We start from the raw sequence: 17,911 nt of genomic DNA, 5'->3' as shown, positions 1-17,911 counted from the left end.
TATTGGGTCATTTGGATTTTTATTCAAAGGATTTACATTACATTAAAGCGCATGGTATTAGTTTGTCCACGTAGAAAAGAGCTGACATTAAAGACACCTCTCCTCATGGTTCAAAAATGAGGGAGCAAAAAAAAACGTCCCATTCCACCTCCCAAACCTGCATAAAACAATCAATGTACAAAAACAAACTAAGTGGTCCAATTAGCATTAAAAATAAGGTATCCCAAACTGGTTGAAAGATGTACTCCAAACCATGTGGCATCTCATGACTACGTAGTACATTTAGTGAACAGACTTGTACATTTACATGACAGGGTTGTGGTGGTTGATACATCCCTTCCCACCCATAACAGCCCCCCTCCAAGAACTCCTGTCCTTCTGATGATTGCCTTTGACCCTTTGACGGTGGGGTCATACGCTCAGCCTAGTCACCAGGCCTGTACCCGTGCAGTCGATGGCCGCCGCGGTCAGAGCAGGAGCAAGGCCTCGTCATGAGAACTGGATCTGCTGCACGCCAGGAATCTACAGGAACAGTGGAGAGAATGGAGAGAACGGTCATGGATATGACGTAATGGTCTAGTTCTGGTTCAAATGTCACTTACCTGTTGATATGATGTCACTTACCTGTTGATATGAGGTGGTGTACACCATGACGTTCTGCTGTTGGCCGTCGGCTGTTATTATTCCGGCTGGCAGTTGATTCGCTGGAATAGAGGGAAGAGGACATTACAAAACCGTCCACAGCACAAGACTATAATATGCCATTTAGCTTATGCTTTTAGCCAAAGCGACTTACTGATGCCCGCATACATTTTACATATGTATGCATGACTGTAAAGCCTCTACTTTAGTATGAGATGACAAAACTGAGACCTGTTCTGAACCACTTACTGAAGCTATCGTCGGTAAGCTCCTCCCCCAGGCCTTCTCCCACCGACACACCTGGGATTCCCTTCTCCCCCTTCATCGCCTAGGAAACAACACATTGTGAGAGATTAAATAGCATGTGATGTGCTAATTGCCAGAGCAGAAGTAGTGTGTTTAGTCGCACCTCTCTGAACTTCTGCAGGTAGAGTTTGAGGGGCTCCACGTACATGTCGAAGCCCAGGGTTGACATAGCAAACAGGATGTCCTCTCCGTTGATGGTCTTTCTTTTCTCCTGGTGGCAGCGCTCACTGGCCTCCGACGTGATGAAGCTGATGAACTCACTCACACACTCCTGCACACACTCCTTGGCGTCTTTCGCTATCTGTGAGACACACACACACACACACACACACACAATTTAGGACAAAGAGGAATAAGATGAGGAGAATGTTTCTGGGTCGTATTCACTTGGCACCAAACGGAGAAGAACAAAAAACAGACTGAAACAGGGAGGGACTATCTGAACTTGTCCAATAAGAAACTTTTGGTTTTCTGTTAAACGTTTTACTATGGTGTACATTAATGAATACGACACAAGTCTTGCTCTCACACAGCCTACACACACACACACACACACACACACACACACACACACACACACACCATGGTTACCTTCCCGGTCTGTGGGATGCCGTTCTTCATGATGCGTGCCACGTTAGCGATGGGGAGGTAGATGTCCTGCTCCCGGAAGTTCTCTTTCATGCCCCCATCATCATGGTCGTTCAGACTCTCCTCTCCATCATCTTCATCACACACATTATTAAGTGGAAAACATGGATAATTGATTATAGGCATTAGGTACTGACACTGTTGCATTGAGATGTAGAGAATGTGATAATGTAGTTGTGGCTGCATTGCGTGATGTATTGTCTCTACCTTCTTGCCCTTTGTGCTGTTGTCTGTGGCCAATAATACTTGTACCATGTTGTGTTGCTGCCATGTTATGCTGTTGTCTTAGGTCTCTCTGTGTAGTGTTGTGGTGTCTATTGTCGTGATGTGTGTTTTGTCCTGTTTTTTATTTTAATCCCAGCCCCGTCCCCGCAGAAGGCCTTTTGCATTTTGGTAGGCCGTCATTGTAAATAACAATTTGTTCTCGACTCACTTGCCTTGTTAAATTATGGTTAAAAAAATTACTACAGTAGATTTTGATTGGGGGATATTCGATTCATGATATCCGCACACCTGGTTCCCCAATTAGGCTTGAATTTATCAACTGATGTCTCTTACCATCTTGAGACTGGAGTACATATCCTCCTGACATGTATTCACCAGAGATGCCCAACGTTAGCTGGGAGGCGTCGGTGGTGGAACGGTCTTCTTCCATCTGGAACAAAGGACGACATGGTTTGACTCAAATAGCTGAGTTGTTGGAAGGCACTTACTGTTGACTGGCTAGTTCGCTAAACAATAATGTTTAGCTAGCTGGCTAAGTGTTCGCCAGGTTAGGTTGCTAGAAAACGGTTAGCTAGCATGTCTACCGAATTAGTTAATTTCGCTGACCAAATGAGCGGTTGTTTGCTAAATGGGAAGCTAGCGTTAACTAGCAAATGTTTCGTGCGAAATAAAATTTGGACAAAGGAAGCAATGGCTTTAGTTAGGTAGCCATTTGACCCTCACACATTTTTATTTCGACTAATCAACGACTATTGTTGCAACGAAAGCATTCTGGGTACAATTTCACGTTATCCTGTAGCCACGTTGGTTGTCTCATTGCAAAACCTGTCTGTTCACAACGAAATTCCATATCGGAAGTTCGCATTTCGGCCTGTTCTTTGTATTGAAAACGGAGGCAGGGGGACATGAAGCTAATTCATCATTTTTACGAGACTTCCTGCTCTCAAACTCCTAAACGCAACAAATAGAAATTAGTCAGAGACGGACATTTCCATTCGAGCTAACGAGGAATTGGTTAGCAATCATTGGCCGGAGCCAGGCACAAACCTGCAATGAAGCCCTGGTTGGTTACCTTCTCAAAACGGCCGTTGGTTGGACAGAAAATGGCTGCAAAAGAACCAGTCCCAGCACGGAGCTACACGTCCTCCCAACATACAGTGCACTGCCTCCCCTGACCGCCATGCGGCCGTTTTGTCGATGTGTCACCCTCCCACTAAATGATACCTGGTAGCTACACGTGTAAAAAGCTGTTCTACTCAAAAGCTACAAAAGCTTTCTCTATGTGCATTTGTTACCATTATATTGTTTCAAATAAAAGCTTTGACTAATACAATGTAATGGTGATGTCATCATGCAGTATGTCTGTTATGATTATAGAAGAACAGGGTGTTTTCATGACCTATCAGACCTAGTGCAAAATTGTATTGCATTTAACACACTAACTGATTGAATATATTATTGTGTATTCACATAATTACAGTGATATACATATCCATGCATTTGCCTGTTTCCACGAGTGAACACCAGCGCAGCACCTTTTGCGCATGCGTTTGTGTACTGTCCACTGACAAAATCGGCACACTCGCTGAAAGGTTGAGTCAGAAATTTCAGCGAAACTATTTGGAAAAGTTCACCGCTATAACTTACGCCTTCCAGAATCATCTTGAAGGATAGAATATACTTGATAGAATTTGCCAACAACACGTTCCGTTGGTTGGAATCATATTTTATTGGATTTATTTATGCAGTGTGTTGGTAAATACATATTGTATGCTTCTCTTTGGATCTTGTTTCTCTACGAAATCAGATTATTAAAAAAAATGATATGGACCCATCCAATATTTAGTTATTGATAATCAATAGTATAGTCACGATGGTTTGGAAATTCTGTGGTATAACCTTCAGTGCAGCTCTGATTGTATCCACCAGGTGGCTACATTACACCAACAGAAATTGAAAAGAGGCAGTGCTGAACTGTAAACTTCACGAGTCCCAGTCGAATTGATTGACATAATATCATCAACGGTACAATGATATGTGTTTCTGCTGCTGATGCAAATGTTTGTTGAAAAATGCCCTAACTTGTATTTTTACACCCCTTCACTATGTTTCACTCTGAAACCACTTGCCGATCTAATTCCAACCCACTATGGATCAGACATGGATGTTGAAATGGGTGTGGATATAAAGGATGTTTTTATGTTGCAATAGAAGAGCTCCTATAACAATATCTGAAAGGTTGTAAAACTCTCTGTGGACACAACATAATTCTCCTTTCCACACTGCCTGCACCACCTCTGATAGAAACACCCCTAGACTGAAATGTTAAATCCTTTTAAAGATTCCTTTTTTTAAGAGAGCATAATGTCTTTCAAATTCAGAGTGAAACGAGGTGTCACATTTTCTCAGGGGTTATTGGAGGAATTATACATGTGGTGTGCTAATATTCACCCAGAGAGACAAAGAAGCACACTTCAAAGATGTCTCTTTGTGCTCAAGGTTGTGATTTAGCCTAATTTCCTTCTCTAATGGAAATATCAAACAGCTAATGCTTACTGTATGACTAGTATGGACCCTAATGCTCTCTCTCTCCCTGTCTGTCTCTGTCTCTGTCCCCTCTCTTCTATAGGCATATGAGGTGGAGGACCTGACTGCAACAGACATCCCCTGACTGCTCTGTGTGTCTAGATCAAAGACATATGGCAAGCTCATCAGCAATTATTACAAATCCCATTTTGGAGCATCAATGTAGGGTGATTAAGCTTGTCCCACTGACAGGACAGGGTTATATCTCTCCAGTCCCGACCCATTCCAACCTGGACTGATTATAGCTCAGAGGGTGGCCAAAGTCCAATCCTGTGTCTGTTTACCATTAGGGCTGTTTTGAGTCTCTGTGGTTATATAGCATATCTATCAGGGCTCTTCAACCTAGTTCCTGGAGAGCTACTCTACCTTCCTGTAGGTTTTCGCTCCAACCCCAGCGGTCTCCTCCTAGGTCTGAGGAGCACACAAGAGACTGGTCTGTCTTGCAGCAGAGAGACATGGAGCAAACAAGGCTGTCCTGTGGACAGTATGACTATGACCTGCTGGTCATTGGAGTGGGGTCTGGAGGCCTGGCTGTGTCGAAGGTGGGTCACTAATACTACACAACATCTACAGTACTGTCTGTCTGTGTCTCTTCCTGTCTGTCACTGATCTACCACCCTCTATGGATCTGTCTCACTTTCTCTTCTAGTCTTGCTCTTTTTTTAAGAGGAATTGTTATTTTAATTACGTTTCAAATTCAGAGAAACTCATTAATAACAATTATTTGAGATTAATCCATTCTCCCTGCAGGTTTTCTTAATGATCTTTCTATCTTTTTTATTTTTTTATTTTACCTTTATTTAACCAGGTAGGCAAGTTGAGAACAAGTTCTCATTTACAATTGCGACCTGGCCAAGATAAAGCAAAGCAGTTCGACACATACAACAACACAGAGTTACACATGGAGTAAAACAAACATACAGTCAATATTACAGTAGAAAAATAAGTCCATATACAATGTGAGCAAATGAGGTGAGATAAGGTAGGTAAAGGCAAAAAAAGGCCATGGTGGCAAAGTAAATACAATATAGCAAGTAAAACACTGGAATGTTTTACTTGCACTGGAAAGTGGAAATAGAAATAATGGGGTGCAAAGGAGCAAAATAAATAAATAAATACAGTAGGGGAAGAGGTAGTTGTTTGGGCTAAATTATAGATGGGCTATGTACAGGTGCAGTGATCTGTGAGCTGCTCTGACAGCTGGTGTTTAAAGCTAGTGAGGGAGATAAGTGTTTCCAGTTTCAGAGATTTTTGTAGTTCGTTCCAGTCATTGGCAGCAGAGAACTGGAAGGAAAGATGGCCAAAGGAGGAATTGGCTTTGGGGGTGACCAGAGAGATATACCTGCTGGAGCGCGTGCTACAGGTGGGTGTTGCTATGGTGACCAGTGAGCTGAGATAAGGGGGGACTTTACCTAGCAGGGTCTTGTAGATGACCTGGAGCCAGTGGGTTTGGTGACGAGTATGAAGCGAGGGCCAGCTAACGAGAGCGTACAGGTCGCAGTGGTGGGTAGTGTATGGGGTTTTGGTGACAAAACGGATGGCACTGTGATAGACTGCATCCAGTTTATTGAGTAGGGTATTGGAGGCTATTTTGTAAATGACATCGCCGAAGTCGAGGATCGGTAGGATGGTCAGTTTTACGAGGGTATGTTTGGCAGCATGAGTGAAGGATGCTTTGTTTTGCGAAATAAGAAGCCAATTCTAGATTTAACTTTGGATTGGAGATGTTTGATGTGAGTCTGGAAGGAGAGCTTACAGTCTAACCAGACACCTAGGTATTTGTAGTTGTCCACATATTCTAAGTAAGAACCGTCCAGAGTAGTGATGCTGGACGGGCGGGCAGGTACGGGCAGCGATCGGTTGAAGAGCATGCATTTAGTTTTACTTGTATTTAAGAGCAGTTGGAGGCCACGGAAAGAGAGTTGTATGGCATTGAAGCTCGTCTGGAGGGTTGTTAACACAGTGTCCAAAGAAGGGCCAGAAGTATACAGAATGGTGTCGTCTGCGTAGAGGTGGATCAGAGACTCACCAGTAGCAAGAGCGACATCATTGATGTATACAGAGAAAAGAGTCGGCCCAAGAATTGAACCCTGTGGCACCCCCATAGAGACTACCAGAGGCCCGGACAACAGGCCATCTGATTTGACACATTGAACTCTATCAGAGAAGTAGTTGGTGAACCAGGCGAGGCAATCATTTGAGAAACAAAGGCTATTGAGTCTGCCGATGAGGATGTGGTGATTGACAGAGTGGAAAGCCTTGGCCAGGTCAATGAATACGGCAGCACAGTATTGTTTCTTATCGATGGCGGTTACGATATCGTTTAGGACCTTGAGCGTGGCTGAGGTGCACCCATGACCAGCTCTGAAACCAGATTGCATAGTGGAGAAGGTCTGGTGGGATTCGAAATGGTCGGTAATCTGTTTGTTGACTTGGCTTTCGAAGACCTTAGAAAGGCAGGGTAGGATAGATATAGGTCTGTAGCAGTTTGGGTCAAGAGTGTCCCCTCCTTTGAAGAGGGGGATGACAGCAGCTGCTTTACAATCTTTTGGAATCTCAGACGACACGAAAGAGATGTTGAACAGGCTAGTAATGGGGGTTGCAACAATTTTGGCAGGTAATTTTAGAAAGAAAGGGTCTTTTAGAACATCAGCTGACTGGATTTGGGAGAAGGAGAAATGAGGAAGACTTGGGCGAGTAGCTGTGGGGGGTGCAGTGCTGTTGACCGCGGTAGGGGTAGCCAGGTGGAAAGCATGGCCGCCGTTGAAAAATGCTTATTGAAATTCTTAATTATAGTGGATTTATCAGAGGTGACAGAGTAGCTGGGAGGAGGTGTTCTTATTCTCCATGGACTTTACAGTGTCCCAGAACTTTTTTGAGTTTGTGTTGCAGGAAGCAAATGTCTGCTTGAAAAAGCTAGCCTTGGCTTTTCTAACTGCCTGTGTATATTGGTTTCTAACTTCCCTGAAAAGTTGCATATCACGGGGGCTGTTCGATGCTAATGCAGAACGCCACAGGATGTTTTTGTGTTGGTTAAGGGCAGTCAGGTCTGGAGAGAACCAAGGGCTATATCTGTTCCTGGTTCTAAATTTCTTGAATGGGGCATGCTTATTTAAGATGGTGAGGAAGGCATTTAAAAAAAATAACCAGGCATCCTCTACTGACGGGATGAGGTCAATATCCTTCCAGGATACCCGGGCCAGGTCTATTAGAAAGGCTTGCTCGCTGAAATTTTTCAGGGAGCGTTTGACAGTGATGAGTGGAGGTTGTTTGACCGCTGACCCATTACGGATGCAGGCAATGAGGCAGTGATCACTGAGATCTTGGTTGAAAACAGCAGAGGTATATTTAGAGGGCAAGTTGGTTAGGATGATATCTATGAGGGTGTCCGTGTTTATGGCTTTGGGGTGGTACCTGGTAGGTTCATTGATAATTTGTGTGAGATTGAGGGCATCAAGCTTAGATTGTAGGATGGCTGGGGTGTTAAGCATGTCCCCATTTAGGTCACCTAGCAGCACGAGCTCTGAAGATAGATGGGGGGCAATCAGTTCACATATGGTGTCCAGAGCACAGCTGGGGCAGAGGGTGGTCTATAGCAGGCAGCAATGGTGAGAGACTTGTTTTTAGAGAGATGGATTTTTAAAAGTAGAAGTTCAAATTGTTTAGGTACAGACCTGGATAGTAGGACAGAACTCTGCAGGCTATCTCTGCAGTAGATTGCAACACTGCCCCCTTTGGCCGTTCTATCTTGTCTGAAAATGTTGTAGTTAGGGATGAAGATTTTTGGTGGACTTCCTAAGCCAGGATTCAGACACGGCTAGGACATCCGGGTTGGCAGAGTGTGCTAAAGCAGTGAATAAAACAAACTTAGGGAGAAGGCTTCTAATTTTAACATGCATGAAACCAAGGCTATTACGGTTACAGAAGAGAGCGCATGGGGAATAGGAGTGGAGCTAGGTACTGCAGGGCCTGGATTCATCTCTACATCACCAGAGGAACAGAGGAGGAGTAGGATAAGGGTATGGCTAAACGCTATGAGATCCCTATATGTCCGTTTGAATCTCTTTTTCTCCTTTCTGGGATTTGCAACCCTCTTCAAAGGTCAGATATTCCCTATCTCTACATGTAGTCAACCTGCATAAAGCTGTGTTAACCCCAATTGGCTGTGAGCCAGCCTACACACACTAACTCGTTTAACCAGCAGTCATCTGATCTGGCCAATGCTCACAGTGTGCCCAAGCATACTGTGATAATTATCATATAAATAGATTTTATGCAAATGATATGAGCTGTTATATTCCGAAATCCAGAGATAAGTGAAAATGAGAGGAAGGAACTTGACAGTGAGAGGATTTGGGATTTTACTTTATCTGACTGACACCTCTCTTTACCCGCACCCACTTCTCTATCTGTATTCCCCCTTTCTTTTTCCCCTTTTCTCTTTCATGACGCTGCTGGCTTTGGGAGGAGGGTGCTGGTCCTTGACTTGGTGGCTCCCACTCCTAAAGGCACTACCCAAACAAGGGCACTCCGTTCATCCACCTCTGGCCTGCTCGCCTCCCTACCTCTGAGGAAGCACAGTTCCCGCTCAGCCCAGTCAAAACTGTTCGCTGCTCTGGCACCCCAATGGTGGAACAAGCTCCCTCATGACGCCAGGACAGCGGAGTCAATCACCACCTTCCGGAGACACCTGAAACCCCACCTCTTCAAGGAATACCTGGGATAGGATAAAGTAATCCTTCTAACCCCCCCCTTAAAAGATTTAGATGCACTATTGTAAAGTGGTTGTTCCACTGGATATTATAGGTGAATGCACCAATTTGTAAGTCTCTCTGGATAAGAGCATCTGCTAAATGACTAAAATGTAAATGTAAATGTGATGCAGACAGTGTTTTCACCATATTGTCTATTACTTCATTACATAATGCCATTTCTTGCTCAATCATTTTCTGAGCCGTTATTGACTTTCGCTGTCCGCCAAGTCTTGCTGGTTCCAGTGTGAACGTGGGCAGTATTCCCTGGAACCTCCTGCACCAAGCCTCTCTGCTGGGAAAAGCCATCCAGGATGCCCGGAAGTACGGCTGTAAGTTTGAGAAACAGGGTGAGAGTTGGAGAGGGAGAGGGCATCAGTTACAGTGCATCAGTTCTATTATAGTCTAGATATGTATTTTGTTCCATTGAATCAATATTGAATGTGTGTGTTAGTTATCATTCCGTCAAATGTTATCTTTAGTTATTTGCGTCCTATCCAGAGTTTAAATGCTAGTGGTTGATTAGATGTGTGCATTGCTATGTGTTCATATGGTCTGTTGCTATGTGTTATTATGGCCTGTAGTGTCCCATGGCTAGGGTGATATGGTGGAGACGGTACATCAACATGTGAAGTCTGTGAGCTTTGAGCTGAGGAGGGAGCTGAGGGACAGTGATGTCACCTACCTGAACGCCCATGGAGAGATACAGGAGCCACACACTGTACAGATCAGCAAGGGGGAGGGGCTTCTGGACAGGTGAGAATAATGGGAGTAGAGGGAGGTCTGGACAGTTGGACAGGGTGGTGGTGGGTGTAGTGTACAGCTAAGCATGAGGAAGCAGTTTGGATATGGGACTTCAAACAAGGATTCTCTGTGTTTCCTCATGGGATTTCGATAGTAACGGCCCTGGTCAGTGATGTCATGTCACTCTGTGGCTGTTATCCAATCAGGCGACAAGATGTCAACGGGAGGAGGACATATCACACAGCAGAGACACTCGTCATCGCCACGGGGGACAGGGCACAATACCTGAACATACAGTTGAGGTCGGAAGTTTACATACACTTAGGTTGGAGTCATTAAAACTCGTTTTTCAACCACTCCACAAATGTCTTGTTAACAAACTATAGTTTTGGCAAGTCGGTTAGGACATCTACTTTATGCATGACACAAGTCATTTTTCCAACAATTGTTTTTAGATACTGATTATCTCACTTATAATTCACTGTATCACAATTCCAGGGGGTCAGAAGTTTACATACACTAAGTTGACTTGTACCTTTAAACAGCTTGGAAAATTCCAGAAAATTATGTAATAGCTTTAGAAGCTTCTGACAGGCTAATTTACATAATTGGAGTCAATTGGAGGTGTACCTGTGGATGTATTTCAAGGCCTACCTTCAAACTCAGTGCCTCTTTGCTTGACATGATGGGAAAATCAAAATAAATCAGCCAAGACCTCAGAAAAACAATTATAGACCTCCACACAAGTCTGGTTCATCCTTGGGAGCAATTTCCAAATGTCTGAAGGTACCACGTTAATCTGTACAAACTATAGTATGCAAGTATAAACACCATGGGACCACGCAGCCCTCATACCGCTCAGGAAGGAGACGTGTTCTGTCTCCTAGAGATGAACGTACTTTGGTGCAAAAAGTGCAAATCAATCCCAGAACAACAGCAAAGGACCTTGTGAAGATGCTAGAGGAAACAGGTACAAAATGATCTATATCCACAGTAAAAATGAGTCCTATATCGACATAAATTGAAAGGCCGCTCAGCAAGCAAGAAGCCACTGCTCAAAAACCGCCATAAAAAAGACAGACTACTATTTGCAACTGCACATGGGGACAAAGATCGTACTTTTTGGAGAAATGTCCTCTGGTCTGATGAAACAAAAATAGAACTGTTTGGCCATAATGGCCGTCGTTATGTTTGGAGGAAAAAGGGGGAGGCTTGCAAGCCGAAGAACACCATCCCAACCCTGAAGCACGGGGGTGGCAGCATCATGTTGTGGGGGTGTTTTGCTGCCAGAGGGACTGGTGCACTTCACAAAATAGATGGCATCATGAGGGAGAAAAATTATGTGACTATATTGAAGCAATATCTCAAGACAGTCAGGAAGTTAAAGCTTGGTCGCAAATGGGTCTTCCAAATGGACAATGACCCCAAGCATACTTCCAAAGTTGTGGCAAAATGGCTTAAGGACAACAAAGTCAAGGTATTGGAGTGGCCATCACAAAGCCCTGACCTCAATCCTATAGAAAATTTGTGGGAAGAACTGAGAAACGCGTGTGAGCAAGGATGCCTACAAACTTGTCTCAGTTACACCAGCTCTGTCAGGAGGAAAATTCACCCAACTTATTGTGGGAAGCTTGTGGAAGGCTACCCGAAACATTTGACCCAAATGAAACAATTTAAAGGCAACGCTACCAAATACTAATTGAGTGTATGTAAACTTCTGACCACCTGGGAATGTGATAAAAGAAATAAAAGCTGAAATAAATCATTCTCTCTATTATTCTGACATTTCACATTCTTAAAATAAAAGTGGTGATCCTAACTGACTTAAGACAGGGAGTTTTTACTTGGATTAAATATCAGGAATTGTGAAAAACTGAGTTTAAATGTATTTGGCTAAGGTGTATGTAAACTTCCGACTTCAACTGTACAGTGAGGGAAAAAAGTATTTGATCCCCTGCTGATTTTGTACGTATGCCCACTGACAAAGAAATGATCAGTCTATAATTTTTATGGTAGGTTTATTTGAACAGTGAGAGACAGATTAACAACAACAAAAAAATCCACAAAAACCCATGTCAAAAATTTTATAAAATGATTTGCATTTTAATGAGGGAAATAAGTATTTGACCCCTCTGCAAAACATGACTTAGTACGTGGTGGCAAAACCCTTTGTGATTGTCAACGAGGTCAGACGTTTCTTGTAGTTGGCCACCAGGTTTGCACACATCTCAGGAGGGATTTTGTCCCACTCCTCTTTGCAGATCTTCTCCAAGTCATTAAGGTTGAGGCTGACATTTGGCAACTCGAACCTATAGCTAGCCTCCACAGATTTGCTATGGGATTAAGGTCTGGAGACTGGCTAGGCCACTCCAGGACCTTAATGTGCTTTTTCTTGAGCCACTCCTTTGTTGCCTTAGCCATGTGTTTTGGGTCATTGTCATGCTGGAATACCCATCCCCGACCCATTTTCAATGGCCTGGCTGAGGGAAGGAGGTTTTCACCCAAGATTTGACGGGACATGGCCCCGTCAATCGTCTCTTTGATGCGGTGAAGTTGTCCTGTCCCCTTAGCAGAAAAACACCCCCAAAGCATAATGTTTCCACCTCCATGTTTGACGGTGGAGATGGTGTTCTTGGGGTCATAGGCAGCATTCCTCCTCCAAACACGGCGAGTTGAGTTGATGCCAAAGAGCTTCATTTTGGTCTCATCTGACTACAACACTTTCACCAGTTGTCCTCTGAATCATTCAGATGTTCATTGGCAAACTTCAGACGGGCATGTATATGCGCTTTCTTGAGCAGGGGGACCTTGCGGGCGCTGCAGGATTTCAGTCCTTCACGGCGTAGTGTGTTACCAATTGTTTTCTTGGTGACTATGGTCCCAGCTGCCTTGAGATCATTGACAAGATCCTCCCGTGTAGTTCTGGGCTGATTCCTCACCGTTCTCATGATCATTGCAACTCCACGAGGTGAGATCTTGCATGGAGCCCCAGGCCGAGGGATATTGACAGTTCTTTTGTGTTTCTTCCATTTGGGAATAATCACACCAAATGTTGTCACCTTCTCACCAAGCTGCTTGGCGATGGTCTTGTAGCCCATTCCAGCCTTGTGTAGGTCTACAATCTTGTCCCTGACATCCTTGGCGGGCTCTTTGGTCTTGGCGATGGTGGAGAGTTTAGAATCTGATTGATTGATTGCTTCTGTGGACAGGTGTCCTTTATACAGGTAACAAACTGAGGTTAGGAGCACTCCCTTTAAGAGTGTGCTCCTAATCTCAGCTCGTTACCTGTATAAAAGACACCTGGGAGCCAGAAATCTTTCTGATTGAGAGGGGATCAAATACTTATTTCCCTTATTAAAATGCAAATCAATTTATAAAATTTTTGACATGCGTTTTTCTGGATTTTTGTTGTTGTTATTTTGTCTCTCACTGTTCAAATACACCTACCATTAAAATTATAGACTGATCATTTCTTTGCCAGTGGGAAACGTACAAAATCAGCAGGGGATCAAATACTTTTTTCCCTCACTGTATGTGTTTGGGATTTTAGTGCTTGACTTTAAATGTCTTTTCTCTTTGAGGGTATTCTCTTTCCTCTAAAGCAAGGATAGGCAACTCCAGTCCTCTGGGGCCATCCCTAGAAAACACAGCTGATTAAACCAATTATTGGAGTCAGGTGTGTTAGCTGGGGCAAAAGTATGACACCAGTCACGCCCCGGAGGAGTGGAGTTGCCCATCCCTGCTCTAGAGTGTCACGGCTCCTCCTCTGCAGTGCAGGGGCGGTTCCTCCTGCAGGCAGAGGAGGGTCATTAGTGATTGGAGCTGGCGTGATTGGAGCCACCTGGGCTCAGGGTATAAAACTGCTCCACTAACCTCTATCGCTTTCTCTCCCTGCTCCTCCAGGTATGATCATGTTTTGTTTGTTCCTTTGTTGGTTTATTTAGTTTCCACTCAGTCATGTTCACATACACATATTCACGCATCCATGCATCCTACATACACCTTACATTATGACATTTCCACACCTCATTCCTTTTTCTTTGTGTAGAGTTAGTTTTGTTTTATAATAAATAACTTTTTGAATTGGCCTATACCTGTTGTTGATGTCCCCTCATTTTTGCCACAGGCTATGAGCCGGCCTGTGACAAGAGGAACACTTCACCATGTTCATTCAGCTTTTGCCACCATGTATAGGCATATTTGTGTGTTTTCTGTATATTATTGTGTGTTCTGTCACCTCCACAGGAGCGTGTGGTAGGTCTCCATGTGATGGGGCCCAGTGCAGAGGTGATCAAGGGCTTTGCTGTGGCTCTGAAGTGTGGTCTGATCAAACAGCAGCTGGACACCACTGTGGGACTCCACCCTGTTTGTGCCCAGGTCAGTACGCCAGTTTCCTCTCCATTGCAATAACTAATGTATGGTGAACAATCCGGCACAAAATGGCCACCGTATATTATCAAAAGTCCAGCAGTCCCAGATCAACTGTATCTGTTGATTTTCTTGCTGCTAATGCTCCCTGTGTGAATCTTTCATAGACTTACATTACAAACCACATCACACACAGTACATTTCCTATAAGCTAATACAGGATGGAGCCCTCATCCCAATGTCCTGGTGGGCTGCTTTTCACTCTCCTGACACTTTGAAAACTTTCTTAAGACTTCAATAGACAGTTTAATGGAGTTTGTAGAAAACTTTAGTTTCCAACTGAGCAGGGAAGATGGGATTTGAGAAGTGTGATATGGCTCACAGGTTTTATAACAGTAGTGCTGGGTGGGGTCGGTTTTTGTTTGGAAAATGTCTGGACTTCACACAAACGTTTTCTCTCTCTTGAAAGGATGTTGAGTCTGTGTTAAATGGTTATTAATTGTCTCTCCCTCAGGTGTTGACCAAACTGACAGTAACTCAGCATGCCACTGACGCCATGATGGTCAGAAGGAACTGCTGAGGTTAGCCCCCTGCTGTCAATCACTGTTGCCCAAGGCAACGGTACAGATAGCAGGGAGAAGCCTGTCAGAACATTTTCATTGTTGCGTGACGGGCAGCTATCAACTGTCCAATGACGTCTGAGTCCGGAGACTGATTGACAGGTGGGCGGGGACTGACGCTGCTGCTGGCCCTAGACACTGGGGTCACTTCCTGTTTACATGTTTTTTTTTTGTTTTTTTTTTTTACTTAGTTTTGCCATATTAATGAACCAAACTTTGATATTAACCTGCGGAGGCACCTCTGACACCTTTCAGCTGTGAACTCTGCAGTCCATATGAATACTCATTAGTCTGTGACTGTACTGACTCGGTTTAATGGCTGCTGAGTAGCAATAAAGCCCTGATTAAGCATTTAAATACTGTAGAAACACAGTTCATGCTTTTATGCAGGGTTCTGTAGCTACGGTCTGAAGGGTTTTAAGTGCCGTAATGTAATGAACAGATCAAGATTAAACTCAGAATTAAGAGAATTTTATTAATTAATATTTCTTATTTTTAATGAAAGTAAGTGGTTCACACAGGGATACATTAACCTAAGACTACAATCTCTCTCACTGTCTTTTTCTCTCCCTCACTATCTCTATTTGTCTTTCTCTGTCTCAGTTCTGCAGGACATAGTGACTGACTTAAACACTGTGAATATTCACAGAGATCATTAGTAAGGTCTCTCATACTATTGGGATGAGAGACGGGGCAAAAGGCTGCAACACCTAGAATGATAGAGAACCCCCCCCCCTAATAAGGCTATTAACATCCGTCACTTCAGACACAAATGTTAATTCAGAGTAAGCACGTGTGTGTGTGCATGGATGAGTTTGTGCTGCACCTCTCTTTTATGCAGATAATCACTGGTACTACCCCATGGAACATTGTAGAGGCATGCTTCACTAACGATTTAGTTCTGCTTGAGGAAGACATTTTTTATTACTGCTTACAGTTCAGCTTGTCCTCTAGACAGCCTTGCTATTTATTCCTTATGCAGACACATTGAGCATTCTGAGACTGATGTACCAATAAGGAAAAGTACACCAGTCTACAAACGCTATTAGAATATAATTAGATCAATAGAAGGAAAGCGGAACAGTGTCTGTCTGGAGATGTATTTGATATCACCCAGAACAAGTTATTAGGAATACCATTCGGCTATGTCTCCAATTGTCCTCGTTATAATCATAACGATACCTTGATTAAAATTTGTCACTTTGCTTGGGATCTTTTCAGAAGGTATTTCTATTGGTTTTTAGAATAGACCACTGTGGACTTGCTCAATAAAGATCCACAGTGAAGGTGTCCTAATACCCATAAAACCTAGCGGTCAAACAGGAAAATGGTTCCAATCGTTTTTCCACCATTCATTTTTCACATTGGGGATTTTAGAAACACTTAAGGGCTGTGTTTCATGTAGGCTTACCATGCCGTGACATTTTGATATCCATGTAAATCTCTTTCAGACAAGCCCCACATTATTTGCAAAAAAATAATAAATGTTATTTTTTGGGGGTGGGGGGTTGCCTGTTTTGCATGTTATTTTGGTGTTAATGTGTCACATCAGTTTGCAAACAATGTAAAAATATATATATCATAGTCTTTTGTTTTCTTGAATAAGGCAGCTCAGTGGTTCTGTGGTGGTGGGGCAAGCCAGCAGAAAATACAGAGGGTTGCGCCGTGATTGGCTCAGTATTCTGTCACTCATGGGGACACTACTTCACCGCGAAGTAGCCCTTTGGGTGCTGCCATAGAGTTATATTAAAAGTTCCCATCCAAGAAGGCTCAAGGTCATTGGACACAGATAAAATGTGGCCACATCATGCTTTCAAAATCTTAGCTAGCAGTCATCATGAATCAAGTTGACAGTCTACTGGCAAATCCTTTTCAATCCTTGTCATATGAAGATAAATAAGGAAGAGAGATTATAGCTCAAACGTATCGGTGCTCAATTGGCCATTGGACATAAACATTACACAATAAGTTGGAAATCTCAAATTCAACAATGAGTGGTTTGGAAGAAAGTGAACACAGCATAACAAGGTGTGTCCAAAAATGTATTGTATGCTGCTGCATAAATTATCTAATATGCCAGGGAGATATGTATACTGTAGCTAAGAAAGTAATACTAAGTGTATGTTGTGTAGTAAGCTCTTAGTAGCCCATGTGCCTCACGCTAATAACTTGGTTCCTTTTCCCCTCTTAATTTCACCTACTGTTCGGACTTGGTGATGCACGTGTCGCCTATAGCCTGTTTTAAAGAAATGTAATCACTGAATATTGTAAGAGCTTTCATTGTCTGCTTATATGCCCCCGTTATTTATCCTACGGTTCTGACTTTGTGTACAGGGAGAATACTGTAAGAATGGCCCATGCTCTGAATTCTGTCGCTGTGCATTTCAAAAGTGCTGAACAAATTGTTATATTGACAATATCCGTCCTAGCTCGCTCATGAATGTCTTAATCTAAATTACGGATTGCCTCTTATCCGCTCGTCGTCCCATTATGCCATAATTTGTACATCTCAATTGTCAGTAGAAACCACATTTGTTTAAACAAGTCAGCCATATCAGCTATGTTTTTAAAAAGGCAGTAAATGAGGCTGAATGAACTGTTTCACTGCCAGACAATGCTCTGCTTATAGCCAGGTGTAGCAGTTGTAAGGTGTTGGGACTGCTGTTAGGACAGCTTTATGTAGGTCCTAACAGTTTGTGGACACCATTTGTCAACATTTTAGTGCAATAAATATATTGTTTAGTGTTGTGTTGTGGCTTTGCTGGCATGCATAATTAGTTAAAAAAAAAAATTGTTTGCCCCACCAAGATTTACATGCTAAAATCGCCACTGATGATGACTCACACTGTGGTACTCTATGGCAGGGTTTCCCAAACTCGGTCCCTGGGAATTACCACATTGGCATACCCTATCCTTCTATGGCCTCTGCAAGACTGGCAAGGCAACGTCCAACGGGCAAAATGGGTCAATTTTAGCCATGTCATATGCAGGTAGTACACATATATTCAATTCATAACTCTC

At 43.3% G+C, this 17,911-nt stretch overlaps 1 protein-coding gene and 1 long non-coding RNA gene across 4 annotated transcripts; one reads left to right on the top strand and one right to left on the bottom strand.

Annotated features, from left to right (window-relative positions):
* Positions 1-3,029, bottom strand: LOC106576223 (nuclear transcription factor Y subunit beta). Of its 2 annotated transcripts, none has more exons than XM_014153264.3 (7): positions 2,894-3,029; positions 2,155-2,251; positions 1,540-1,670; positions 1,052-1,249; positions 892-970; positions 625-704; positions 1-522 (listed from the first exon to the last, which is right to left on the bottom strand). In XM_014153264.3, exons 2-7 carry the CDS (start codon positions 2,249-2,251, stop codon positions 490-492), a joined length of 618 nt encoding a protein of 205 aa, XP_014008739.1. In that variant the 5' UTR covers positions 2,894-3,029; the 3' UTR covers positions 1-489. The 2 variants fall into 2 exon arrangements, with proteins under 2 accessions (XP_014008739.1, XP_014008738.1); XM_014153263.3 differs by having other exon boundaries at positions 2,869-3,002.
* Positions 3,030-4,434: 1,405 nt separating this feature from the next.
* Positions 4,435-17,642, top strand: LOC106576222 (uncharacterized). Of its 2 annotated transcripts, none has more exons than XR_001321910.3 (4): positions 4,435-9,508; positions 9,743-9,914; positions 14,148-14,279; positions 14,785-17,642. It is a non-coding gene; the product is annotated as an uncharacterized LOC106576222 (long non-coding RNA). The 2 variants fall into 2 exon arrangements; XR_001321909.3 differs by having other exon boundaries at positions 4,439-9,490.
* The last annotated feature ends 269 nt before the right edge of the window (positions 17,643-17,911 follow it).

Source organism: Salmo salar, chromosome 17 (assembly GCF_965601325.2).
Source record: "Salmo salar chromosome 17, fSalSal1, whole genome shotgun sequence".
Lineage (NCBI taxonomy): Eukaryota > Metazoa > Chordata > Actinopteri > Salmoniformes > Salmonidae > Salmo > Salmo salar.
This window is presented reverse-complemented; position numbering and strand designations above follow the sequence as displayed.

Coding starts and splice junctions, on each gene's coding strand:
- LOC106576223 (XM_014153264.3), bottom strand. CDS start 2,251: ATGGAAGAAGACCGTTCCACCACCGACGCCTCCCAGCTAACGTTGGGC. Junction 1,250..1,539: donor GCATCCCACAGACCGGGAAG/GTAACCATGGTG, acceptor TGTGTCTCACAG/ATAGCGAAAGACGCCAAGGA. Junction 523..624: donor ACACCACCTCATATCAACAG/GTAAGTGACATC, acceptor CTGTTCCTGTAG/ATTCCTGGCGTGCAGCAGAT.